The sequence below is a fragment of the Chanodichthys erythropterus genome, chromosome 16 (genome assembly GCF_024489055.1).
Source record: "Chanodichthys erythropterus isolate Z2021 chromosome 16, ASM2448905v1, whole genome shotgun sequence".
Taxonomy (NCBI): Eukaryota; Metazoa; Chordata; class Actinopteri; order Cypriniformes; family Xenocyprididae; genus Chanodichthys; species Chanodichthys erythropterus.
The window spans coordinates 19,019,423-19,047,352 of record NC_090236.1 but is presented as its reverse complement, the minus strand read 5'-3'; the positions used below and the strand labels follow the sequence as shown (position 1 = coordinate 19,047,352).

General features: G+C 38.3%; 1 protein-coding gene across 3 annotated transcripts; it reads right to left on the bottom strand.

Annotated features, from left to right (window-relative positions):
* Window positions 1-9: 9 nt before the first annotated feature.
* Window positions 10-26,866, bottom strand: rc3h1b (ring finger and CCCH-type domains 1b). 3 transcript variants are annotated; one of them, XM_067361937.1, is made up of 19 exons: window positions 26,753-26,866; window positions 24,567-25,016; window positions 24,353-24,473; window positions 22,946-23,185; window positions 21,439-21,614; window positions 20,994-21,194; window positions 20,748-20,880; window positions 17,914-18,145; window positions 17,571-17,816; window positions 15,492-15,691; window positions 11,759-12,186; window positions 9,622-9,780; window positions 8,746-8,892; window positions 8,427-8,646; window positions 7,396-7,483; window positions 7,195-7,285; window positions 6,940-7,107; window positions 6,702-6,796; window positions 10-4,156 (listed from the first exon to the last, which is right to left on the bottom strand). In XM_067361937.1, the coding sequence occupies exons 2-19, from the start codon at window positions 24,795-24,797 to the stop codon at window positions 3,994-3,996; spliced, it is 3,339 nt and encodes a 1,112-aa protein (XP_067218038.1). In that variant the 5' UTR covers window positions 24,798-25,016; window positions 26,753-26,866; the 3' UTR covers window positions 10-3,993. The 3 variants fall into 3 exon arrangements, with proteins under 3 accessions (XP_067218038.1, XP_067218037.1, XP_067218039.1); XM_067361936.1 differs by having other exon boundaries at window positions 26,739-26,859; XM_067361938.1 differs by having other exon boundaries at window positions 15,492-15,640; window positions 26,739-26,859.
* Window positions 26,867-27,930: the final 1,064 nt, after the last annotated feature.

Genomic DNA, 27,930 nt, shown 5'->3' with positions numbered 1-27,930 from the left:
AAGCACAGCCAACAGACATCTTTATAGCAGTGTTACCAGTATTGTTTATTCCATCCCTCTCATTTAGAATCGTTGTACACAAGTTACATTTTCTTCTCAATATCACAGGTTCTGTTAAATTATTTTTTTAAATCTTGTCCACTAATATCCAGTTTCACCTTCTTTTAAACAAACAAAAAGCAGATTGTATTATACAAAAATGCAAACCAATTTTCACACAGTGAATTCTTTTACAAAGTCATAAAATGGCGTAATAATGGCTACATCCACATTGGAGTAAGATGGTTCTAAACATTCCTTAATGGAGTATAATATATATTTATATATAAAACCTTTCCTTGTTGAAATTGAGCCTGTACCTTAATTTAAGAGATTTTACAAGACAACTTGGAAGTAATCATAAAAAAGCCATTACATTTCCCAAAAAGTTAGGAATAAAACAATCAAAATGACAAAAAAAAAAAAAGACAGCCATAACAGTGTTATAAGATTCAAAATGAGTTAATTTGCATTTCATTTAAATGAATTCAACAGGTCTGTTCAAAACAGACACAATCCAGGCAGAGAAATGAATATCATCCATTAGGAACAGACCCATTCTCAAAGAAAATCACATTATTCTGCAATTTCTTACTTGAGGAAAAATAACCTCATGCACAAAACTGTAAATGAGCCTTACTGAGTCGTTTCCCATAAGTTGCTATGTGTGGGTGGTTGACATTAATTTGTAAAACAAACAAAAAATATCCACGCCGAAATAATTCGCTCAGTGAGATCACTGATCATTAGAGGGAAAAAAAAAGGTTCTACAGCACCCAAGCAAGTGCTAAATATTAAATACAAGATAGCACATTCCCATACAATCCAAAGATTCAAATAGAAGCAGCATCCTGGCAGTGCATCACTCGAGAATGCTTACCGTCGTACAGCTTTGGGCACTCTGTGAAAGCCAAACGCAAAAAAAATCTCAGCACACCTGCCAAACGCTGGCTAAAGGTTTGCCTGTCATAGCAGCAGTTAGCATTGCTAAACAGAATGCTCGCCATGCTAGTGCTTGCGCCTAACAACAACCAAAGAAAACCCAATGCTAACCGGTGACAGGAGCGTGTTAGCGAAGCTCCTGGAAATTGTATGGAAAACAGCTGGGAGGAGGAAAATAAGCAGGAATCCTCACTTCTGTAAAAAAGCCTTGCCATTTAACTATTCTTAGTCACGTTCATACACCTCTATAGATGAGGCGTCAAGATAAGCTGCTCGATTGAAACGCCTTCTCTGCAATTGCTTTTTATTTTCCTTGTATAAACAAATGGATTTCTCAGAGCATTTATCATATCCTCCTTCCTCAAAATTTGAGGTGGCACATATTCGTGAGCAATATCTAGAAATTATAGTACACATTATGGGTGAATCTCATGGAACCTGACAAGAACATTACCGGAACATATTTCATCTCAAAATAATAATAATAATAATAATAATAATATTCATATATATAACAACTCATTCAAATAAAGTACAATTCTCCATGTATTTTGAATTTGGGGAGAAAGATGTGCTTATTTGTCATGAAATAGTCAATGCAAACAAAACAAAAAACACTAATAACCCTATACATTTTTTTATCTATCTAAATTTTTTTGGTGAAATGTGAGCCAGGCATGTTCTTATGAGTTTCACGTTCATTATTGGGCTACAAAAAAGGTGGAAAGATCTTGAAGGGCTAGCCAGAGGTCAGATTCCCCAGAAAGGAAACAAGCGTCTCAGCTGAGAAATCATAATCATAACCCTACACAGTTCGTTTCAGATCAGACAAAGCCTCAACTAGTTTGTGAGATCTTCAACCGCATGAAATAAACACTACGAGAATTCAACTTCCTTGTCGAGAGGGAGGAGATAACGATTTAGCATGGAGAAAGACGACATTCGCGATAAGTTTAAACCTCGATAGCAAGGTTGATATCATCTCTGCGTTGTCGGCACAGCTCGATTTCAATCTCAACGACTTCTTGAAAAGGCTGCGTGTGCTCTTTCATGAGCAAGAACATCAAATAATGACCGTGACTACAAGTCATCGTAATTAGAGAAATCAACTATATCACCACGGGTATAGCACAAAAACCACAAAAGATTACACGTTAAGAGGTTGCACCCAAAATTGGAGCTGTATATCATAGTCGGTCTCAAGAGACTAGAACAAAATGTCACACGTGAAGAATGTCATCACTATAGGAAGACTTCAGACTTCAAATAATCTTGTTCTCCTCATTTACGGGGCCCCGTTTGAAAACAGTCGTTGTGTAAAAACATGTTTAAGCCAAAGCAGGTTGATGGAGGGATAAACTCAACGAGCCTCAATTCATGAAACATTTGAGTTCTGCTTGTCTCAAAGCATAAATTCATAATCGTCTCTGAAGAATTGATTCCAAACTAATTTTGAGTTGTAAAGAGAAAGAGGACAACAAAAGACATTAAATAGCTCATCTATAGTGAACATCTGTCTGGATTTTTATTTAAAAGGGATAGTTGATGCAAAAATGAAAACCGTCAATTTACTCCACCCTCATGGCTTTCAAAACCTGCATGACTGACTTTATTCTGTGGAACACAAAAGAAGATACTCTGAAGAATGTTTCAACTGTATTTGTCCATACTTTTTTTTTCTCTCTCTCTCGTTTTCTTGTTATACAGGTTTGGAATGGCATGAGGGTAAGTCAATGACAACAGATTTTATTATTGGTTGAACTCTTGGTTGAATCTCTTTAACTAATTTCTCACCTAAGCAAATTTGAAAAACATTTACCAGAGTGTCAAAACTGTAACGCAATCGTTCAGCACTACGGGACCCGGTGTTGTTGAAACTACGCACCCTGGTATATTTCTCTGCAGCAATAGTGGCGAGACCCAAATATGCAAACTCGACCAGGAGAGCCAAATATGCAACTTCACAGAAGTTAGGGAAAACTGCTGAAATTATTTCCTAATAGGCTGTAATCTTACGAAGACTGTGGCACTGGGAGAAACTAAAATCACCACAGAGCTCTGAAGAACACAAGGGAAGTGAAGTGTTGCACTTCCTTGACTAAAAAGCACACACTCATGGAAAACATGGAAAAAAGTGCTCATTTTTAAAGACATCTGTTTGCATTCTATAAAACAGAACGCTTTAGACATGTGTCACCACACATTTACAAATTCCTTAACAGTTATATAGCCAAACCATAAATTAAACAAAACCTGACAACTGATTATATATATTTATATAGATAAATCTATCTCTCTTCCCCCTTGTGTCATCCAGAGCCCTATCGAACTGCCTTACAGCGATATACTGCCACGGTCAAGCATCATGTGAGGAGACCCGTGTTAACGGTCCATAAAAATGGATTCATAAAAGGTTCTCCATGCTACTTTAAACCTGGTGAGTCAGATCATATTCAAGGCTGCAGAGGATCCAGAGAGTTGAACGTTTCAACAGAGCCCCGACTACACAGTTGCAAATCAGAAACTTGCCCCGATGCTAAAAATAGTGCGCTTGATTCTCGTTTTGATTCCACTAGTCTGCGTCGTCCTGTCTGTGCTAGCTTTGGGTTGACTGTTCTTTCTTAATATATTGGGAACACAACAAAGTAAGCATTATTCAGATGCCCTGGTTTCCAGGCGATGAGAAGTCATTAAAACAAAAAGCTCATTCACAGAACAAAAAGAAAGAAAATTTATGTCACGGCAGATACTGCTCATTTTTCTAAATAAAACAACAGAGAAGTTTGTGTCGTGCATGCATGTAGCAGCATGCAGGTGTGTGCGCGTGTTCGTGTATGTGAATTTGTGTCCCTCATATCAGCTCCGTCTGAATATTAAAAACACATCTTGCAAAAGCTCTTGAAACTGGTTGAATTAGTCAAGAGACAAATTTCAAAGCCCTCCGAGAAGGAATATTGACCTCTGGAGAGGTTGTCTGCGTATATGTGTGTGTGTAGGTGTGTGAATACACTCTTAAGAGCAAGAGTGAACGACACCGTTCTTTTGAAGGTCTGAGCTACTCGCCGCTTGGTCAGCTGAGCAGAGGGTGAGAGACGATGTCTTATTGGACAGCGAGAGCATAGATCCACCCATACTACTGGCTGGCTTCATGCCACTGGATCCATTAGACACCTCACTGATGGAGAGAAGAGAAATAGACAAAAGAGACAATAAGATTATTTGTGTAAACATTATTTAAACATGTGTACCGCTGAGCCTAACAAGACCAACAAGTAAACAATGTCACCGTGAACAGATGTAGAACCATTAACGGACTAGAAAGACATAGCTAGATAATAAACTGCAGAGTTTAGCAGAGTTTAGCTCCAACCCTGAAAAAAAAACCTCACCTTCCTATAGCCTTAATGCGTTTCTCAATACCAAGTATACAAAGTTCGGACTTGCGTCCCTGGTAGTTCGGACTTGGCAAGTTCGACTCAGACTCAAAAATCATCATTTGTGTTCTACTGAAGAAACAAAGTCACCTACATCTTGGATGACCTGGGGGTAAGCAGATAAACATAAAATTTTTATTTTTTGGGTGAATTATCCCTTTAATGATCAATAATAGCCATTATAAAAGTATAAGAAGCTATAAAATAAGAAATAAAGCAAACAATTCAGTCAAATGTACGAACAAAGTCAGCACTCTAGTAGGCTACAACGGTAAAGTTAAATAGCCTAAATATATAACGTTATTAAACTTAAAATTATAGATTCATGAGACCAAAGATCGCCCATTAGATATACAAAAAAACGAATTCATCTCATGTTTAACCACTACACAGACATCAGAGCCAGCGGCAAATGTCAAAAGGTCTTGCAGAGGTAAGGCTTCTCTTGGCTGGGCACGAGTGCTGAGCACCTGGTGATCGCCTAGATCTCACAACTCTGAAAACGTCAAATCAAATTTTCAAATAGGCACCATCTTTATCAATAAACCACAAATTTGAGCTTTAAACTTGTACATTTAAAACTACATTTCATTAAAGGGGCTATATGTAAGATTTTTACTTTAATAAAGCATAAAAATACCCCAATATGTTTGCAGATATTTGGGAAACATGCTAAGTTCACCTACTTGTTTCTCAGAAAAACAATGCTAAAAACTTTGAAATGTGCGTTCCGTGTCGGAATGTCTGTCTTTGTTTTGGTCTGTGCGAAACGGTGTGCTGCCAGTTTATCCAATAGTATTTCGACATCACAGGTTACCAGTTGGTGGAAAACACCGCGTATTGCAACCATGGAAACCAGCAAACAAACTGGGTCAGAGAATCGCAGATTCTACCTGACCTAAAAAGCCTCTGCATCCATCTAAAAATCTCTATGAATGACATCATATTAAAACACAGATAAATCAACTCATCAGCTAACAGCGTGCAAGTCTCCTCAGCTTTCATTGTCAATTGCGCTCCCTCTTGTTGCGTGCTCAAGCTGGCTACCTGCGTCTTTGAAGGAGGGGGCGGGGCAAACAATATTTTGAATTTGTGCTGCAGTACCTATTTTGACCACTGGGTGTCATTCCTACATAAAGCCCCTTTAACTAATAACTGAAGTAGGCCTGTTTAAAATTACACAGGTTTTCTCCTTTACTATTGACGCTTACTGGTTAGTGCGAGATGCATTCTGGGATACCTGGCTATCTCAAGTCCGCACAAGTCACCTCTTGATGCATCCTCGATAAAAGGGGCAGGTCAAGAACACATCTGGAGATTTGAACTGTACTTGGCTAGATGTGAACTTTGAATTGGAACAGTACTTGTGCAGCGACTGATGACGTTTCACAAGTCCACGAGAACACAAGTACTGACAAGAACACAGATTGAGAAACGGCTTTAGTAATCCTGAAGAGCTTTATTAGCTTGTTCAGGTGTGTTTGATTAAGGTTGGAGCTAAACTCTGCAGGACAACGGCTCTCTTGGACCGAACTTTCCTACCCCTGGCCTAAATAAAAGCCTTACGATCCAAGTAGTAATTTGTGGCCCTTTACATTTTATGTGGTTTAAATGCAACTCTCTTGGCCTCCGAACTTGAGTACACCTGATGTAGGCGAACTTTAATAAACACTGCAAAAGACGCAAACACATAATGGCTGTTTCACACCACAAGCATGAGCTTTGCGTCAGCTTCAGATCAGCGTAACTACATTGTCATTGATTAGTAATTTCTAAACTTTATAGTCTTGAAATTTTCTAAACATAGGGAGGTGTACAACATTGGGTAAATGTGTAAATCTTCTATAAATATTTTTGATTCTTCATTTTCTTTTCTGACATATTCCAATTCTTGTTAAAACACACTAGACATGCTTATTCTGTACATTTTTAGCACTTTCTGGGTGGTGAAATATTTATTTTGTCCATCAAAAGAGTGCTTTCACTTTGAGCGCAAGCAGCGCAACAAAAATAAATGATGCTAATGCAATGCAATGCTCCTGCTTGACGCTCACACGTTGCTCTTGCTCCTGGTGTGAATGCACTTATTTGCCAACATGCACACAGAAAAACATATGTGCTGTTCACGCGCCGCTCAAACTTGCTATGTGAAACGGCTGTAAGTCACACACATCTGTCTACTGCATGTTTGCATAGAAAAATAACAGAAAAGCAGTGCAATGGAATGCAAAAACACACTGTGTGAACGGTTCCTTAAATAGCTAGTAAACAAGTTTCCTCACTCACCCCAGTGCTAAAGAGAGCTCCTCCAGCTGGGCTTTATGGTCAGGCTGCCCATTTTCAGTAGCCTTCAGCTTGTACTCATGGGCCACCTGGTTCTCCTTCAATCATGGAAACAGGTTCAGTGAACTCAGACTGTTCTTATGAGAATAAATACTTCTATATAAAAAATAACCTCAAAAACATTCTCTCGTAACTGATACCACAAGTTTATCGTTTCACTAACAGTGGCTGTTTGACTCACCATGGCAATTTCACGGGTTCTCTTTCCGATCTCTCGCTCTACATGATGAAGCTCCAGGCTGAGCTGTTCACTGGACACAGTGCCACCTGAAGACCACTTAACCCCAGCCGTAGGCTGAGACGCCAGCGCACACGCCTCCCTCTGCAGGAGCATGGAGTTACTGGCAGCCTGAGTGCACATGCAAAATATTAATATTACTAAACATAAGACCGTTATTAGTTGAGTCATGTATTAAGACGGACATTTCAAACACACCTCCATCCCGCGGGTCTGCTGACTGATCTGTTGGTTGACTTGCTGGAGCTCAATCTTGAGCTGCTCACGGTCAGGGGCAGACATGGGCAGACTGGCAAAAACATGTGAAAAAATGAATGCACAAAAATGAAATCATACAATCAAAGAAAAAAAACAAACAATTATGCATCTCGATTAAGTGTAAGAGGCAAGGGTAAGTACCGCTCGCTGAAGTGTCCCTGAGAGTTGATGCTCTGGTGCTGAGGGTAGGACGATCCACCCCATCCGCTGTGGTTTCCATATGGATAGTCTGCGGAGAGGAAAACAAACTTTACCAAAAACAAAACTACAACTGTTGAACTGGAAAGTCTAAAGAAGTGGTCACATTATCAAAATTTAATCGGCACCGCTCACACAGAACAGAACATTTTCAAAGAAAACTGCTTTCTGGACATCGCAGCGAATCTGGGTGACCAACTTAAAGTTGTGAATTCTGTCAGGCAAAATCCCTGACCATTTGGATTCCTACAGAAATGACTTGATTTCCCCTATGAAAATTAGCAGAACATCGGTAAATATGACTACCTTAAATCAATAGTGTACACAGAGAGTCATGTCGCTTCTTAAAGAGTATTTTGAAGATTGAATTATAGGAATTTCATTAGTGTATGTTTAAGTGATACTGAATCAAATTCTGATCTCTTCTGTTCATTCTTGAAGACTGGAAGAACATAAATCCTGCTAGGGATGTGCATGAGTACCCGAGTACTCGGACAGGAAAACAATGATCGTCAGTCTGCCATATTCATAACATAATGAGAACACTATTGTAATAGAAAGTTATAAATTCTTTGTGCTTTATTTTCCATTGTTTCAGCGTTTGTTGTTATGAGAAGAGTCCAACGGGAGTTACTCATTCAGACAAGCACAGTCAGGTTCACGTGCGCATTCACTTCCTTTTCTGTATTATGACTTTTATGCTGTATATATCTGATTAATTTCATACAAAATGCATATTCAAATCAATTCCTTTTTTTACAAATGGTGATCTTTTTCTGTTAACAGTGCTGGAAATCTGCACTCTTTCTCTAAGGCAGAGCATACTAAAATACTCCATTAGTGTTCCATGAACAAATTATGAGCAGTTTTTTTCACAAATGTACTGAAAAATTACTAAGAATGGTAATGGCACCTTTAAGGAACCAGAAAACTTTCCATCCACATCTATGATTATTATAAAAATCTCCAGTCACCTGTCATGGTCATGTGTTTGGAGCCCGAGGCCTGTGAGGACGCCATGGCCTGTACAGGACCAGTGGTCTGGTAACCCGTTTTAGAGGTGCGTGAAATGGCACCAAAAGGAGACACTGTGGGCAGAGGACCAAAGGGAATGATGGGATCGTCGTCTTTGGCTTCCGCAGAGCGCCGCTGGGTGTCCAGTGGAGGTTCACGCAGAACTTTTCCCTCTGCATTCTGTTGTAGAACAGTACAGGAAGGAAATGACAAATAAAACCTGTTACTCATAGTCTTAGCTGATGTGTGGAAACACAAAGGGTGAGGTAGATCACTTGCCATCATCTCCACAGCACTACTGACATCTTTTGGTTTAGCATCCTTGGAGCCAATGTATGATCCTATGGTGTCACATGACCAGGGGGAATACTGCCCAGCATAGTCCGGCTCCCGACTTCCAAAGGCTTTAGAGCCATCCTCCAAATACTGCAGACATCCAGAATTAAAAAATGACAGAGCAATGTTGAGCATTATATTATGGAAGCTTGTGTCCGCCACAGAATAAAAAATAAATAAATAAAGTAAAAAAGGTCATTTTGACTTTTTAATCTCACATTTTTTTCCCTCAATAAGCCGAATTTATATCTAGCAGTTGTTTTTCGTTTCCGCCACATAATAAAAAAAAAATAAAGGTAACTGAGTAAAAGGTAAAAAGGGAAAATTCTCAATTCAGACTTTTCTCGTCAGAATTACAACTGCATGTTTCAATTCCAACTTTTTTCTCAGAATTGAGAGTTTGATGCCCAGTTTCACATACAAGGCTTAAGCTAGTCCCAGACTAAAAAGCATGTTTGAGCCATTTTAACTGAAAGCAATTTTCACTGACATATTAAAATATGTCAACGCCATTGTTTTGTCTCAAGATGCACACAAGCTACTTAAATGTCCTAATTTAACTAAGACCTACTCCTGGCTTAATCTAAGCCCTGTCTGTGAAACCAGGCCTATATCTCAGAATTGTCAGATATAAACTCCAAGTCAGAATTGCAAGGAAAAACATCAGAATTGTGAGACAAACTCAGATGTGTAAGAAAAAAAAAGTCAGCATTGTGAAATACTAAGTTGCAATTTTAATTTTTATTCTGTTGGAAAAATAAGCTTCCTTATTATCCATGATATAACTGCAAGCATTGGGGGATCTACTTCAGAACTCACCTCCTGAGGGTAGTCGTTGGGGAACGGGTGTGTAGGGAGAGTGGGGGAGGCAGCGAAGGGGGGAGGGGAGATGACTTTTCTCTCCTCCAGCTGGACAAGCAGCTCCTTGCGTCTGCGATGCAAGTCATCCAGACTGGGCTGAGAGCGGCTGTATGGATCCTGCCGAGGAAGAACATATAAATAACTGTCAAGAAAAAAAAAAATAACTGAACTGACTCGAGGTGCTTAAGGAAATCAGTGCAAGTAAAATGCGCTTGGCCGCACAGGGATTCATAACGGTGCAGAGCGTCAATTTGGCAGCAATTGCTTGAATGGTGGATTATTATTCTTAATGAAAACACAACAACTAGAAAAACACAACTAATCCTTTGTAGGGGTGGTTAATCTGTCTGATTTCCCGATTCGATTCGATTACGATTATTGAAGTCCCGATTCGATTACAGTCGATTTTCGATTATTAACGATTCTCGATTAGCGATTATTGATTTTTCATTTCACAACAGTAAACGAAAATACACTACAAAGTGATTGCAGTATTAAAAAAAAAGTCAGCTACTGAATTACTTAACCCTTTTATTGAGTAACAACAACTCAAAGCACTTTCTGTGACGTGTAGTTATAACTTCAGAATTATTTGTATGTAGCTTATGTTCTGTAGAACACAGAAATGAATACATCACATTGTTTAGTTCAACTTGATGAGTCACAACACAATAACAAATAAATTAGGAAGTAGATCGGAACCAACATACTGTAGAAATTGGACAATTTTCTTCTAGAAAGAACGTGTTCAGGTGGAGGAAGACTGCAGGTTGCAGTCGAAACATGTCAAGGTAAAGAAAAAGTTTTTTCTCCACCTGAACACCTTGTCTTTCTAGAAGAAAATTTTCCAATTAAATCATTAAGAAGACAAAATGAACATTTTTGAACAACTTACTGTAGCTTCAGCTTATATACTGTACTGTAGAACACAGTGACAAAATGCAACACACTAACTTGTGAGCAATCAAGTTGTACTAAACATACATAGCTCTGGAATGACCAGATTCTTATGGAGGAAGACCAGCTGGTCCACATGTTGTAGCGTGAGTGTGCTCCGTTGTGCTGACAATTTTGTCATATCGTGGAGAGTGCGCTGATTCGGTGGGATGACGGGCTTCAGGCGGTCGTCTTCAACCCACCCTGCCTCCTCTGGATGAAAGCAGGAAATGTGGGCCCTCAAGTTGCTCATATTGCCACACTAAACTGAAGTACTGCGGCAATGTCGACAGACGGCATGCGTTTTATCGAGCCCGATCACACGAAAATGCGTATTAATAGTACGAGTTTGTAATCTCGTAGAATATATACGCCAAAATGAGTTTTCGCGTGCATATGATACGCACTTTATGGCGTATTATACGTACAAACCCCCCACCCCCATCCTACCCAAGAGCGTATCATATACACGCCATAAAGTGCGTATCATATGCACGCGAAAAATCCGCATACCATAAGCACGCCATATATTCTATGAGATTACAAACTCGTACTATTGATACGCATTCTCATGTGATCGTATTGGTTTTATCAACATGTTTAGAGCTCCTGCCATGAAAACCAAAATGAATCCACACGCTTGCTTTGAGCCCAGATGGAGCTGGGTGGATCGGTTGGTTGCTCGTTCCTGGTTCTTCCATTTTACACACCTGCTCTGGCTGCCGTTACACGCGCTTGCTAACTGGAACTGGGCGCGCTCGTGACGTTCAACGTATTACAAAATAAAAAAATGCAAAATTATTATTTTTTTAAATTAAAAAAAAAGCGATTTTTGAAAATTTAATAATCGATTCATACTCGTCCATAACATACTCGCGATTAATTAATAATCGATTTTTTTCACCACCCCTAATCCTTTGCAGGTTCCCCATTAGCACTGGGTTTCAATCCAAAATATTGCAAAAATCCAAAAAAATTCTGCAATCATCCTGTCAGTCAGCTCCTCACTCTCATGATAAATGAAATCTCCTGCTGCCAATCTGTGCTGTGGCTCTCTTTCAGCTCATGCTGCATTGAGCAGATGCATTCAGTTTTTAACTGTAGTGTACGTTTTCTAACTGAACTAAATTACTTATTACTATGAAAAAACAAAACTCACTCTTATGTGGGACCTCATCTGGCTATGGTGTGGTCCAGCAGAATAGTACCCATCCGATGGGTATCTGTCTCTGGATGATGTCTCCTGGGGATGGTACAGAGAACCTGCTGCTCCTGATGGAGGCGGAGGCATAGCAGTCGGGGGAACGTCCAAAGGAACCGGGCTCATCCTGACTAAGTCGTCTCTGGGAGGGGCAAACGGAGGTGGGGGTGTGGGATAGTGTCCGTGCCTGCGACTGTAATGGGGGGGCGGTGCATAGGTGTGGGCTGAGAAAGGAGGACCAGGGTGGTGGCCCTGATATTGGCTTTCTGGGCCGTAACCTGGGTAGGGCTCTGTGTAAGGTGGCACTGCAGACTCGCCCGGGGGAGGCGGGTTACGGATGTAGCGGGGAGGAACATACTGTGGAGGTTGGTAAGGGTAGGGGTTGCCTGAAAGAAATAAAAGGTTATAAGCATTATGACAAATCTAAATACTTAGATTTGAATCATACCAAGACAAATATTCATTCACAAATTTCGTGCAAATTTTTTTTAATTAGATTGAACAGCTGTTAATGCAGTTGTTCAGACCAACACAAGAATTTGCATGCCATCAATGTCACAGAGAGATGTTCTAATCTCTCTTCCATCGCACTGCGAAGAATACTGGCCAACCAAAAAGATTCACATTTGGTAACATGAACAGGTCCATTGCCGTTACATAAAACTATGACTTGATGCCACTCACAAACAGACCATTTTGCTGAATTTCTGAGTTAGTATCCTGAAGCAACTCTCTTGTCTAAGTAGTCTTGAATTTAGTCATGTTTGATAAACACCACAGTAAATACAAAAAACTGAACAGCTGTTTGAAAAGATGTAAATACTGTGTGACTTTCTTTATTCTTCTCCGTGACAAGCAGGTGTCAGAAATGGAGCACTTTGTGTACCGGGGTATTTCTGCCATTTTTTACGCACTGGTCTGCACAAGGCAAGGCAAGGCAAGGCAAGATCATTTATATAGCACATTTCATACACAATGGTAATTCAAAGTGCTTTACACAAAAAGGATTTAAAAATAAATCACAAAATAATCACAACAAGTGCACAGACAAATTACATGCGAAATCGTACCAAATTTTCGTGCCGAACATTCGTGTTGGGCCTTAAGAAGAAATTAGATGCATTTCTAGTCACAATAAATTACACAATAAATTGGAACCATATCAGTTATTAGCCAATATATCATATTCGCCGATGTTGGACATTTAATTGTTCATTGTCATTTCTGCTATTTTTTTTACATTTATATCACCATCTAACGCTCACTTAAAAGTAAACTGTTAAAAACACTAATTTAATAACATGTTAAATGTAATCTTTAACAAACCTCTAAATTAATATCCATTATGCATACTATACATTTTGATGTTGTGATGCTTAAATTTACTTGTAGTATTTACATTTGATTGTAGTTTTTCATCTTTTTTTTTTATGTTTATACAAATAAATGCATTTGCAATTAAAGCCGGGGACACACCTAACGATTAGCTGTAACATTCTAAGACTGAACTGAACACACATACTGATTGTTTCCTTCGACTGGAGCCGATTTTAATCGTTGACCGTCGGAGAAGAACACAAACGTTTATGATTGAGACCACTGCTAAGCAACACACTGTGCGCGGGATCTTGAAAATGGATGTAAACAGCTGGCGCTCTTCATCTGCAGCTATATCTGTGCGAAAAATAACAAAAAAAGTGGAAAAAAAGCGCAGGATATGTGTGAGGTCCTGGCTGGAGAGGCAACATGGATTTGTTCTCTACAGAGAGAATTTGAGGTGAGTAAACTTTGTTAAATCTATTTTTAGGGCTTGCACTCCGGTGATGTCGGCCGTTGTTAAGCAACGATAAGCTGCGATCCTCAATGAAGCTTGTTCGACTTGAAACGGCACTGTACAGACCATTAAATTACCACAGAAGTAATGTCATACTACCACAATGCGACCTCAAAGGGCACTTTCACTTTTGCGATCAAAGGGGCAGGGCTCTTTATATTCTCTCTGTATATATTGTATCAACTGTTAATTTTGTATCCGTATCAGATAAATAATATATATACAAAACATAATGAAAAAAAAAAAAAAAGTATTCTCTTTATCATTTGTTGCCCCCCTATTGGCTGGTGCTCCAGGACACTCGCCCAATGCCGTCTATGGATAATCCGGCCCTACCTGACACGTTCAAAGCTTCCGCAATAGCAGCCCAGCTTCTTTCCTTATCGCTTCTATTATGGTATTCCTTCGAAGATATGTTGTATAGACATTTGTACTCTTGCCAGAGTTCAACCAGTTTTTCTTCCATACCGGTTGTCCAATGTGTTTTTATGTTTCAAACGTTTTTTTGACGCCATTTCGCCACTTGTTTACAATCGCTTGACACAGTCTCCAAGTAAACAGAGACGTCATCGGTCGCAAATATTATGCTGCCTTCACGTGCTCTCAGTGCTATTGTAAAGATGACTTTCCTTGAAAAAAAAAAAACCGATTGGACATGATCAGTCGTAAGTATCAAATTACATTCATAATCGGCCTTACAATTGTTAGGTGTGTCCCCGGCTTAAAGGGTTAGTTCATTAAGTACTCACCGTCATGTCGTTACACAGTTGTAAGACCTTCGTTCATCTTCGGAACACAAATTAAGATATTTTTGATGAAATATGAGGATATCTGATCCACACATGGGCAGCAATGTCATTGCACCTTTTGATGTTAGTTGAAAACATGGTTAAAATAGTCGATGTGATTGCAGTGGTTCAACCTTAATGTTACGAAGCGTCGAGAATACTTTTTGTGCGCAAAAAACAAAAACAATGACTGTATTCAACAATCTGAACCGTTGTCATACGTAGTGAACTCAGTGCAGGCTTCCTTGTTTACTTCTGAACACCAACTCAGTATTGGCTGAAGCTGAACACGTGAGCAGCACGACGCCTGCATGTGATGCTGACACAGGATCCGGCCAACAATAAGCTGACGACGGTTAAAATTGTTGAATAAAGTCATTATTTTTGTTTTGTTTTTGTGCACAAAAAGTATTCTCGTCACTTCATAACATTAAGGTTGAACCACTGTAATGACGTTGACTATTTTAACCATGTTTTCAACTACCTTTCTGGACATCAAAAGGTGCAATGACGTTGCTGCCTATGTGTCGATCAGATACCCTCAGATTTCCTAAAAAATATCGTAATTTCTGTTCTGAAGATGAACGAAGGTCTTATGGGTGTGGAACGACATGAGACCGAGTAATCAATGACAGAAGTGTAATTTTTGTGTGAACTAACTCTTTAAACTGTAAATTAAAAATGGGCCTAATTTCTTCAAACATTTACAGCTATTCATTAAACTCCAAGCTAACACAGTCATCAACTCGTCCTATAAAAAAAATATATATATATATATATATATATATATATATTCCAATTAATTACACAGTACAACATGCATCTTCTGCATGTTAACAAATTAGCCTAGTTTATTTTGATTGGTTGGTCGGCAGTACCCAGAGTTCATCTGTTACAGTCATATGACCTAATTAGGACACAGCATTGGATGAAAACTTCTTAACGATCAATTTTGTGTGAAACTCTAGGTAGCAACACTGGCATTTTAAAGTTAAGAATCTTGGGAGCCAATAAATGACAATATTCGTAATCTTTTCAGACAACTATCTGTATTAACAAATCTATTCACCTGCTGGGTATGGAGTATCATACTGAGATCCTGAGGCAGGAGGTCTGGCTGGCTCTGGATAGAAGAGCTCGGTCTGCTGTTGCGAATACATCTGTGGTGCACCTCTGTGCACGACTGGCACCTGCTTAGGCATGGGTAAGTGCTCCGCCCTGGAGTGAGGCACAGGGTGGGGTGTCAGTGTCAAGCCAGATTTATCCAAACTGAAGAGAAACAAAAGGTAGAAATGAGTCAGTAATAACTTATGTTGTTCCTTCCTGTTAAAGCCAAACCTATAATAGGGCCTTTTATTCAATGATACTGAAAACATGGACAAAATTGCAGAGTCCTTACATAAAAATGGAATTTACTGTATAACGTGGAATGTCACAGAATTTGATAACATGGAATGTCACAGAATTTGGCAATTTTGGGATGAATAATAAAAAAATAAAAAAAAAACTCAATAATAATAATAATAAACATGACCCAAGGAATCGATTAAGACCAGTTTCATTACAACAGGCATGCTGCACCAAATCTAAATGAGATTCGTGATTTTTGGTCAAATTGTTCAGAAGTTAGAATAAAAAAGAATAAAATCTCATGACCACTAGATGGCCCTGTGCCAAAACTGTGCAGGTACCATCAGGTCATGGTTGTCAAAAACACCGCAAGTTTGGTCAGAATACTCTAAAGCGTTGCAGAGATATAGCCTCGCGTGCATTTTGCTGTGATGTTTGTCTAATTTTTAAATGAGAACGGTTTGACGACTTGACTTGAATTCCATGTTTTTTTGTTTTTGTCGACATGGTCTGAGGATGATCTGATTCAATTTTCATGAAAATCTGAGCAACGGTCTAAGAGTTTGAAAAAGTATGTATTTAAAAGAAAATCAAAATGGCAGACAAGAAGTTCCAGCTATGGCAAAATTGGCATCTATGTTCTCACAATTACCTAAATCTAAGACCAGTTTCATTAAAATAGGTGAAACTAATCAAAAGCTATTAGCATTTATATATAAAAAAATAAAAATAAAAAAAAAAGTAGGTTTTTCGGAAAATTCAAAATGGTGGAAAAAAAATTATGATGGAAAATGACATAGGATGCAATTGAATCAACTTGAGCCAAGGAATTGGAGGAATAAAATAATTTTGATTCTCCCTTTATGGTTCAAAAGTTATTAGCATAAACATGAGTGAGAGAATCCAAAATTGTCATGGTTAATGTTCAGACTGTCCTCTATCAGTGTGCAAAATTTCATATCTTTTTTACCATACGGTTCCATGGGCTTCCATAGACTCAAGAACAGAAGAAGAAGCAGAAGACGACGAATGGATACAATAGGTGCCTAAGCACCTTCAGTGCTTGGCCCCTAATAAAACAATTACTAAAACTTTAACACAATATAAAAATATTCACACATTTTTTCTTTCATGTTTTAAGTTGAAAACACTAAACATCTGCTGTGTAGCTCTTTCTTTGCCCCAAAAAAAGGAATTTCTTAATCTTAATTTGATTACATTTTTAAAAGTTAATTAACTGCCTTCTTATTGCCCCCTTTTTTGGTCATTTTGTATTAAAATCAAAAGAATTTCTGGGGAAAAAAAATTTGAGGGAAAACATTTTTTTTTTACAGGGCTCTATTATTGTAATAAAAAATAATATATATATATATATATATATATTAAAGTTTTAAAAATTCAATTGATTAGACATGTTTTTTGATGATTAAAATTTAATTAAACATTAAAATAGAATCAAGAAAAATTAAAATGGACCAAAAATGTTTTTTTTTGGTTTGGTTTTTTTGGTTACATTTTATTGTAAAAAAAAAAAAAAAAAAAAAATGTTTTGCTTTTTGGTTATGAAAATTTTATTTTAACCCTTACAAAAGCAGAGTTCAGAAAAATAAAACATAAGAAAGGAAACCAGAAAAATTAGAACAGGAAAAAATGGAATTTGTAAAATAAATAAATTAACAATTTGGGGGAAAAAATTTTAACTTTTTGCTGTTTGAGTAAAAAGAATTCAGATACTAAAGTCATGACAGAAAAGCAAAGAACTAGAAGTCAAAGAAGGTTGACAAAATCAAGGGCTTACGAGTCAGGTGGAGACCCAGGAGCACTGAGGCTAGTGGCATCCATCTTAGGCTTGAGTAAGAGGTCATATGTGGAGGGGTCTGTGCCTCTGGCGATGAGCTGGGGAAGAGACGTCCCAGGACCAGCTACAATGCCATTGGTAAGTGTAGAGGCCTTTCGCCCAGGCTCCAGAGTGACCACCTCCTCAGGCAGCAGACCAGGGGTGCAGGGCACTCGCGCAGCAAGACGTTTGTTCATTTTACGGTACCTGCAACGCAAACACCAAATGATATTCTGATTATAATGTAAGTTTTTTTTTGTTTGTTTTTTTTACCTGACATGCAAGATGTTACAACGGCACTCACTTTTCCAGCTCCTCCTGAGAGTGGGCGAATGTGCAGCTAGCTCCTCTGGGACAGCCTCCTTTTTGCTTCATGTCTCTGCACATGTATGTCTTGTATTTGCTGTGCTGGGGTGGCTGCTGCGTGTCGGCACCCTTCTTGCTGTGGTTCTGGATGAAGTCAACTAGGCCGTGCACCACCGTCTTTACCGCCACTAGCCCCTTCTCTAGCTGCTCCCAGGTAGGAGGAGGAGCATCTGAATAAAGATGAATCAAAGCTTTCAACTTTTGGATTCTCACTTTCTTTCTTTGACAACTTTTTTTTTCCCCCCCAACAAATTTCATGCGTAAATATTTGTAGGAACATAAAAAGATTTAACAACTGAACAAATTTCAGACACTTGACGAATGAGTAATGAGTTCCTGATCAAAGGGTCTCAAAATCAAAAGTAGCAGTGAGTATCTGGTGTGGCACCAGCTGCTTTAAATTGTGCAGTGCATCTCATCCTCATGGACTGCAGCAGATTTCCCAGTTTTTTCTGTGAGATGTTACTCCACTCTTTCATGAAGTTCTTGAACACATCTGGGGGGACAAATGGTCATACGTGGTTTCCCACTGCAAGGTCGATCATCTGTCCTTCCTGTCTCCCTGTAGCACTGTCTTAGGCCCTGTTTACACCTGGTATTAGCATGTTTTTTGGTCGATCAGATCACAAGTGAATGATGCTACATACAGGTGTAAACAGGGTCCAAAAACGTTTTGAGCATGTCCACTCTCGACCACTTCCAGAGGTAGTCGAAAACGCATTCTACTGGATTGCTTTGTAGTGTAGACGCTCATGTGGTCAAATGTGTTCGGACAGCCACAAAAGACCACCTACTCTCTGCCTAATGCTTAAACATTATGGGAAGCTCACTAGCCAGATGGGATTTAAACTTTGTGGACTAAAGCCCCAAGTTTGGTTTGAAGACGAAAAGTGATGCACAATGTTCGCTCACTATTCCTGATGGGCAAGTTTACGTTATTGGGGGCCCTAAGCAAATCTCCGGGAGAGAGCCCCTTGATTGCGTTGTCTTTCTCCTGGTGTACTCAGAGTCAGTAGAAAGGTCCATTTAGTGTTCTAAGTTTTCATTTTTGAATGAACTAACCCTTTAAGGACTGTTCCATAGGCAGGGATGCAAACAAGTAAGGGGGTGTGGAAGATGAGAACATTTGAAAAAGAACTGAAAGTGTGGGAAAAAAAAAAAAAAAAAAAAAAAAATCACATTATGAAATAAATGTTTTTCTCCAAAACACGTTGGCCATAATTATTGGCACCCTTTTATTCAATACTTTTTGCAACCTTTTCTCAAGATAACAGCTCTGAGTCTTCACTTATAATGCCTGATGAGTTTGGAGAACACCTGACAAGAGATCAGAGACCAGAATCTCTGCAGATCCTTCAGATTCCCAGCTCCATGTTGGTGCTTCTTCTCTTCAGTTCACTCCACTCATTTTCTTTAGGGTTTAGGTCAGGGGACTGGGATGGTCATGGCAGAAGCTTCGTTTTGTGCTCGGTGACACAATTTTGTGTTGGTTTTGAGGTTTGTTTTGGATCATTGTCCTGATGGAAGATCCAACCACGGCCCATTATTGGATTTCTAGCAGAAGTGGTCAGGTTTTTTTTTTTTTTAATCTGTTGGTATTTGATAGAATCCATGATACCATGTATCTGAAGATGATGTCCAGGACCTCCAGCAGAAAAATAGGCTCACAACATTAAAGATCCAGCAGTATATTTAACCGTGGGCATGGGGTACTTTTTATCCATGGGTGCACCAAACCCATCTGGTGGATTTGCTGCCAAAAAGCTCTTTAAGTTTCATTTGACCATAGAAGCCGGTCCTTTTTGAAATTCCAGTCATGTTTGACAACTGAATATGCTGGAGATTGTTTCAGGATGAAAAACCCTCCCGAACAACTTGTGGGGATGTAGGTTCTGTTTGATCTTTTTTTTTTTTTTTTTTTTTTAAGCTTTCTGAGACTCACGACTCAACTAATCTCTGCAATTCTCCAGCTGTGATCCTTGCAGAGTCTTTGGCCACTCAAACTTTCCTCCTCATCGCGCATTAGAACAATTTAGACACACGTCCTCTTCCAGGCAGATTTATAACATCTTTAGTTGATTGGAACTTCTTTATTGCCCTGACAGTGGAAATGGGGATTTTCAATGCTTTAGCTATTTTCTTACAGTCACTTTCTATTTTGCTAATCTTTTGCTGCACATCACTACTATATTCTTTGGTTTTACTGATTGTGATGAATGATAATGGGAATTTGGCCAGGGAGTTTCCCCATGTTTATACTCATACTTCATTTTACCCCTAAAACTACCCCTAAACTTCGTTTGAAGTATATCAGGGCCTTTAATGACTGGTCAGATAGAGCATACGGCACTCGCAGTGAAGAAAGTTTATGGGAAGCCAGAATGGGTATTCGACAGAAACATGCATTACTAATGCAGCATTAGCCTAACTCTGTCTGTTTTATTTCTTTTCAACAAATTTATTATAGATACGTCTGTCATCAGATATGATATGAACCGCAGTGCAAGTGTGTGCTGAACAGTGTGTGGAGAATGGCACGGTTGGATTTTTTTTTACCAAGAACCGTTACACCCCTAGTTTCAACTCCTTATCTTCCAACCATTTGCATGAAAACTTGCATTTCCCCATTACGATGTTGTTTAACAACTGAGCGTAAATGGACCTGCGCCATCACGCAGCAGTGCAGTCAGTCAGTCAAAAAGTTTGAGAACCACTGGTACAACACAAATATGCTCCGCCCATTATAATGGGTTCGTCTGTCTTTTAACAAACCTGGACTGGGGTCGATGTTAGCGAGCAACTCAAGGTGAGGTCTTAGCCGGTTGAGATTGGCAGGGTCACCCGTTCTCTGCAGTGCGATGGTCAGCTCCTGCACGCTCTGAGCAAACGACGCTGGGGTCTGAAGCTGAAAGACAGAGTCATATTTCCTTAATCAATTATTATATTATTATAGTATTATATAGACAATACTATTTCTGGCATTTGAAAGGAAGCTGAGCAGACAGATGGGCATCATACCTTGTCAATGATGGACTGCATGTGTGACTTATGAGACTGATCTCCATACAACAGAGAGGACCACTGATCAGGGGCGATGCGGAGCCCTCCCTCCATTGCGATTTGAACAATTTGAGAGTCATGTTCCCTCCGAAGTGCCTCGTACGTGCGGAACTCCTCTTTCAACTGCATTAGCGATGAATCCTCATCTCTCTTAGTCACCTACGATACACAAGAAAGCTACAGCTGTTAATGCTATTGAAAAAAAGCATGTTAATGAAAAAAAATAATTTGCACATTAAGAACAACAGAAACAAATTAAAAACAAAAAAATAAAATAAAAACTCCCAAGAGATCTCAATTACAAAACAAAAAAATAATAAATAAAATAAAACACCACAGACAAACTCGAAAGATGTATGTAAACAGCTTGAGTGAGATCAAGTGCACAATAAAGGACAACTACCTTGAAACAGGAGGCACGGTAGAGGAGCTGAACTACATGTCCAATACTGGTTTTGGAGGCCTGAGGAAATCTTGGTTCAAGTCTCTGGACCACAAAGAGGACAAGAACCTTCCTAGAAAGAGCAGATCCATCTTCCAAGGCCAACAGCACCAGCTTTAGTGCCTCCTCCTGCATGGCTGTTGATAAAAAAAGGGCAGACATAAGAAACTAGAACAAATGACAGATTCAATGACCAATTAAGACCTGTTCACACCAGGACAAATGTTAACTGTGAAAATCTGTTCTAATAAACATTTTAATTTGAATGAATACATCTGTTCAGACTGACATTAACTTTTTTTTTATTTGCAGAGGTTTTTTTAATCTCTTTTCCAAAGCTGACCAAACAATAATACAAAGCTGACCAACCAATAAAGATTCATGCTTTTGTTCATATTCCCAGATCCACTGCTGTTACACAATTATATGACTTTATGGTGCTCATGGACAGTCTATTTCATTAAGAGACAATCGATAGACCCTTTTCACAGACTGTGATGATGTGTTTACACAGTACAAGTTTTTTTTTATTTTTTTTTTTATTTAAATGTACATTCATAACTACATTCATATACTATGTGTTCCATTACCTTGGCATTGAAATTACAGAAAACTAGTTAACGCTGTTATGTGGGTGTTTCTAATACAACAGATGAGGTAGTAACAACAAAATTGACATTGTTTTCTATTCTGACTGCCATAATCAATCTTCCAATATTTTTTTCCTCTTTTGTAAAGCCATAGAAACACTAGTGTGAATTTTTCTTTTAATATTGGAGGAAATTAGAACACAAAAATATATTTGTTGTAGTTTCTGTTCACCATTACAGTATACCTAACTATGATAACTTCACTTTTAAGAACACCAGAAATGTGAAAAGGATCCATAGCAGAGGAAGAATTCAGAACGACTCTCTCTGTACTCGTGTACTCATCTGCCAAATTTTTAATGTGCTGGACTGTACAGACAAATCACATGCGAAAATCAAACAATTTCCATGACAAACATTTGTGTTGGTGTGAACAGGTTTTTAAAGTGTCATTTGGCCACAGAGGGATCAGAGGCAGCCTTATAATAATTTAATATCAATTTTATTATTATTACTGCTGCTTCTACTATTATTTGCCCGCTTCCCCTCATTCCTGATGAAATTAGTTAGACATTATTTGTTTTTACTATTGTTATGTCTGTAATACATTTCTAGATGTTCCTTTGTTTATATACTTGTTTATACTCCCACACAGATACACTTATCAGAGTAGACTTCTCATGTTGGCTGTTGATATGTATATAAGTTTGTTTGCCTTGGTTATTTTGTATTTATCACATGTAAAATAGTGCCACAATCTTTGTTTGCATAACGCATAATATATATATATATATATATATATATATATATATATATATATATATATATATATATATATATATATATATATATATATATAAAAATAAGTTTCATCCTACCAGGGCCCAGGAACTGGCAACCTCTAGCTCTCACAGCAGCCCACAGGTTGGAGGAGAGCTGCTGGGGGTTTTGGTGCTGTAGAATGAGCTCCGTAACAGTTCTTTCACCCAACGAGCGGGCCGCCCGCATGGCTCTGACCCGTCCTTCCTCTTCTACCAGCTGACAGTGCACCAGAGTCACCAGCTTCCTCTGCATGGGGCGACTCAGCATGCTCTGAGCAGCATTACTCAACCCCACTCCTGAAAACAGCCATAAATATGATTTAAAAAAAACATTATTTGGCCATGCCCATTATACTGGCTTAAAGTCAGCATGAAATGAAACCAATGGATAGAACCAGGTTTCATTTTCAAAAATAAAAGAATACATTTTTGGGTTTGGCCGAAATGGTTTTGGAGGGCCGAAATCATTGACCATCATTGACAGTGACATTTAATTAGTGCTTTTCTGATGGTGCATTTTGATTGTGTCAGCATTTAAATCTTGCACACAACATGTATGAGCTACATCACATAAACATGTCATTACTATGTTGACCCAATATTAATTCTTAAATCTCAACATTGATCTTTTAGCCTATGCCGTTTACTGTTGATGAGTGAACAAAACTTGTAGCGTGCCAGTCATCCAATAATCGCTATAAGCTTTGTTTCTTTTGATATGCTTTCCAATTCCGCAAGTTTTATGGCAGCAATGTAAACAAACCTCTCAAGATCCAGAAAGGTACTAAAGACATATTTAAAACAGTTCATCTCAGTACAATGGTTCTACCTTAATATTATAAAGCAAGATTACTTTTTGTAAAATAACGACTTTTCAACAATATCTAGTGGTGGGTGATTTCAAAACACTGCTTCACGAAGCTTCAAAGCTTTACAAATCTGTGGTTCAGAGTGCTAAAGTCACACGATTTCATTAACAAGGCTTTGTTTACGCAAACTGAACCACTAATTCAAAACAAAAGATTCGGAAAGCTTTGAAGCAGTGTATTGAAATCGGCCCTCACTAGATTTTGTTGAAAAGTAATTATTTTGTTTTATTGGCGCACAAAAAGTATTCTCGCCGCTTTATAATATTAAGATTGAACCACTGTACTCACATTAATTGTTTTAAATACGTCTTTAGTACCTTTCTGGATCTTAAGAGGTTCAGTGACATTGCTGGCAATGGAGTCCTCGCTGAGCCATCAGATTTCATCAAAAATATCTTAATTTGTGTTCCGAAGATGAACAAAGGTCTTACAGGTGTGGAACGACATGAAGGTGAGTGATTAATGACAGAATTTTCATTTTTGGTGAACTAACCCTTTAAATGAACTTTATTTTAGATTTGAATTTTCAACTAAATGAAAACTTTATTTTTGGTGCAACACTACTTTAAAGAGCACTTGAGAGCATGTCAGGTACCTCGTGCACTGCTGAGGGGTTTGAGGTAGAGGGCCAGCTCCTCAACGCACTGCCGAGCCTCATCATAATGCTTGGTGTCCTCTGGACATGTAATGAGTGCCACAGGTTGCTGTTTGGGCACCTGAGACAAAAAGACAAATTAAATCAAGCAAACAGTGAGAGATCTGAAATACTGCGATTACACTGCATGGTAAATGTGATTAAAATGCCTCACCTGACCCCCGACCAGCTGTAGCAGGGCCGAGTTGACGGGCAGCTGCTCGATGTCAGTGTTGATGGCCGTCTGGTCAAAGGGACAGGCCTTGCGGTGCAGCTTGTTGAGGCACATCTTGCAAACAGTGTGGCCGCAACCCAGACTGATGGGCCGGCGCACCGTCTCCTCGAACGTCTGGGTGCATATGGGGCACAGTAAAAACTCTGTCCATTGTGGAGCTTGTACAGGCATTGTAGCAAGGTTGTTCTACATGTAAACAAGGGTGGTGGGGGATCTCCTGGGTGTGCGTGTGGGTGTATGTGTGATTGGGTGTGTCATTTAACAAAAAGGAAATAATAGATGGAAAAAAAATGAAAGATTCCACTGGAATCAAAAAATCTTCTGAACACAGGAGTTCTTAAATAAGTTCACACGTCCCGGGTGATCATCACATGGTGTGAAACCTGAAACCTGGAACAAAAGAGATGCCATTGATGATTAATATTATAAATATGGAAATTACGAAACAATATTTGATACACTGCCATGATGATACACATTAACCAACACAATTGTGCTGCGAAATACAGTAACCAACTGGCTTATTGAAGATCAACCACGTCTGGTTGCTACTTAAAGGAGAAAACTAAAAACAAGACAAGTTTCAACATTTATTGCTACTTTGCTTCCTTAACTTGTCATCTTTCAGACTGGTGGAAATAAAACATCCAAAATTTAAGCATTTATTACACTGTATCTAACTGCATCTGCAAACATTTCAAAGCTGTTTACTCAAAATAAGTTTTTCCTCGTGCACCGAGTCTGAAATCTCCACTTCAGAAGCATTCATATACACTAAACTTTAAAGTTTTATTCCTATCTATATTCTGAAGGTTTTTACAGAGGGGGTTGATCATATATATTTTGCTAAATTTATATAACATTTTATTCCTAAAAACATGGTGGAAATGTGTTTTTGTCTATCACACAGAGTAATAAAAAGATGAAATCCAAAATCCCCTCTGTAAAAATATTTAAATCTAACAGGAGAACAAAATGGAAGCGTTTTGAACCTGGCTTTAGCAGATGTTCAGATGTGTGTTCTGGACATGTATGCAAATTAGTGAATATTTAATTACATAACGCCGCATGTTTAAACAACATTTAAAAATATATATAATAAAAAAAAAAAAAAATTATATTAAAGTACTGTGATTAATCGGTTGGGGAAGTATGGTGATATCCATTAGTTAAAATAGTTACACTATTCATCTGTGGTGTCTTGCCTTAAATACACAGGTAACCTCAGCTAACTCGTCTGTCAATAAACTTAATTTCAAATAGTTTAAGCAATTTTGAACGTATAAGCATTACATGAACTCGTTTGATAATCACGTATTAAAATTTACCTGCCATAAATAAGCCAAACTGATAAACAGTTTAATTTTGTGTTCTCCACAGTCCATCTCCATTAGCTATCAAGCTAACACATTATACACTGGCTCCTGTGTCTATTCTGGGCTGAATACGCTAGCAGCAAATACACACTTTTAATTTCTAACAGGTGTTGTGGGCATAGATAAAGAGTTAAACAGACTCCAAACTGTGCTGAGATGAGACTGAGACGGAGGATAAAGGCGAAATATACGATCTGTTTAAGCTAAACCACAAGAGATCCCGCGATTATGTAACACAGCACCCGCTGAACCTGACCAAAACACTCGATTATTATCCATCCCGCTGTCAAAACACTGCAGCGGAAACATGACATGTGGTAAGAATAGATGCAAATACACAATCACGTGGATTACTGTAAACAGCTATTTTAGTCAGCGGAGGCCCGTGTAAACACAGCATTCAGTTTAGCAACCTAAGCTAATAAGCTACTCCGGCTAACGAAATTGCTATTTCAATCTAATACACAACTGAAATCAAATTTACTGGCAAAGACAGCGCCAAAAACTACATACTGCACAAACTAACCACCAATTAAGCCCCAATGCTGGCTGAAAAGACGAAAAATAGCTCAAGCAGAAGTTACACAAGGCTAGCCGGGCGGCTAAATGCTGCAAACGTGCTATCAGATTAGCCGTTAGCCAGCCGTGTGCGGTCCACACCCAGAAAGCAACACATAATGCACGCAAAATGCGCTATTCTGCATCCCACAGCGCAAGACAACAAATGCAAACTCACTCGCTCATTCTTACTGAGTATCAGCTATCTTCATCTTTTCTTAAGAAAACGCTTGATTATTTCCTCGGTCGCCATATCGCCCGTTATAACGGGTTGCCGAAGTAGTTCGGGAGTTCCTCGCGCTAAACTACCGCCAGAGGCAGCGCTCGAGTTCAACGAGAAAGAGAAGAAACTGGTGCGTGCCGGGGCGCCCCTTCTGGTTGAGCAGCGCGCTGCATCGAGCTCATTGTGAACTGACACGAAACCATTTTCGCCACAAACACAAAATAAAACCATGTATTGGTAAATCGTAATTATGGCATAAAAACATAATCATTACATAAAAGTAATAATTATAAGAAATTCACAATTATGACAAACTACGTCATAATTACGACATAAAAGGCATATTTATGAGAAATAAGTCAAAATTATGCCATAAAAAGATGAATTTGTGACAAATGACGAGATTACGAGATACTAAGTCATATTTATCAGATAAAAAGTTTTTTTGACATAAAAATCAGTAAAAAAAAAAAAGTATAGGTATAATGAAAAGTCGAAATTCTATTTCTAACATGGCTACCAAGTCATAATTATGACATAAAAGAGAAATTATGACATAAATTAGTCATTATGAGATGAAAGTTGAAATTATGATAGAGTACAAAATGATCACATAAATAGATGAAATCACGGCATACTAAGTCATAATTATGATAAAAGAAAGATGAAATTGCGGCATAGCCTACGAAGTCATTTATGAGATGAAAAATGGAAATTATGACATAAGAACTCGAAATTATGACATAGTGTTCACAATTATGAAATTACAACATGAAATGTCAAAATAACATTTATGTATTTTTATGTCTTTTGTTAACTTAATTATGACTTTCTAATGGCTTTTTTTATATATAAAAAAAGAAGTAAAAGTCAATTTTTACAGTCCTAATTAGGACATAAAATATTATATAATATGAATATATCTAATTGATAAAGACTAAGTCATAATTATGACAAAAACTATGTGTGATGACAGTAAAAGATTCTGACATAAAAAGTTAAAATTGGCATAAAAATCATATATTTGTTTTACTTTTTATTGTCGTCATTTCTTTTTATATTTATGATTTATCAAAGCATGCATTTATCCCCTTGTGTGGCATAAATGGGCTTCCAAATGAATACAGTAACAAAACATACTATAAAG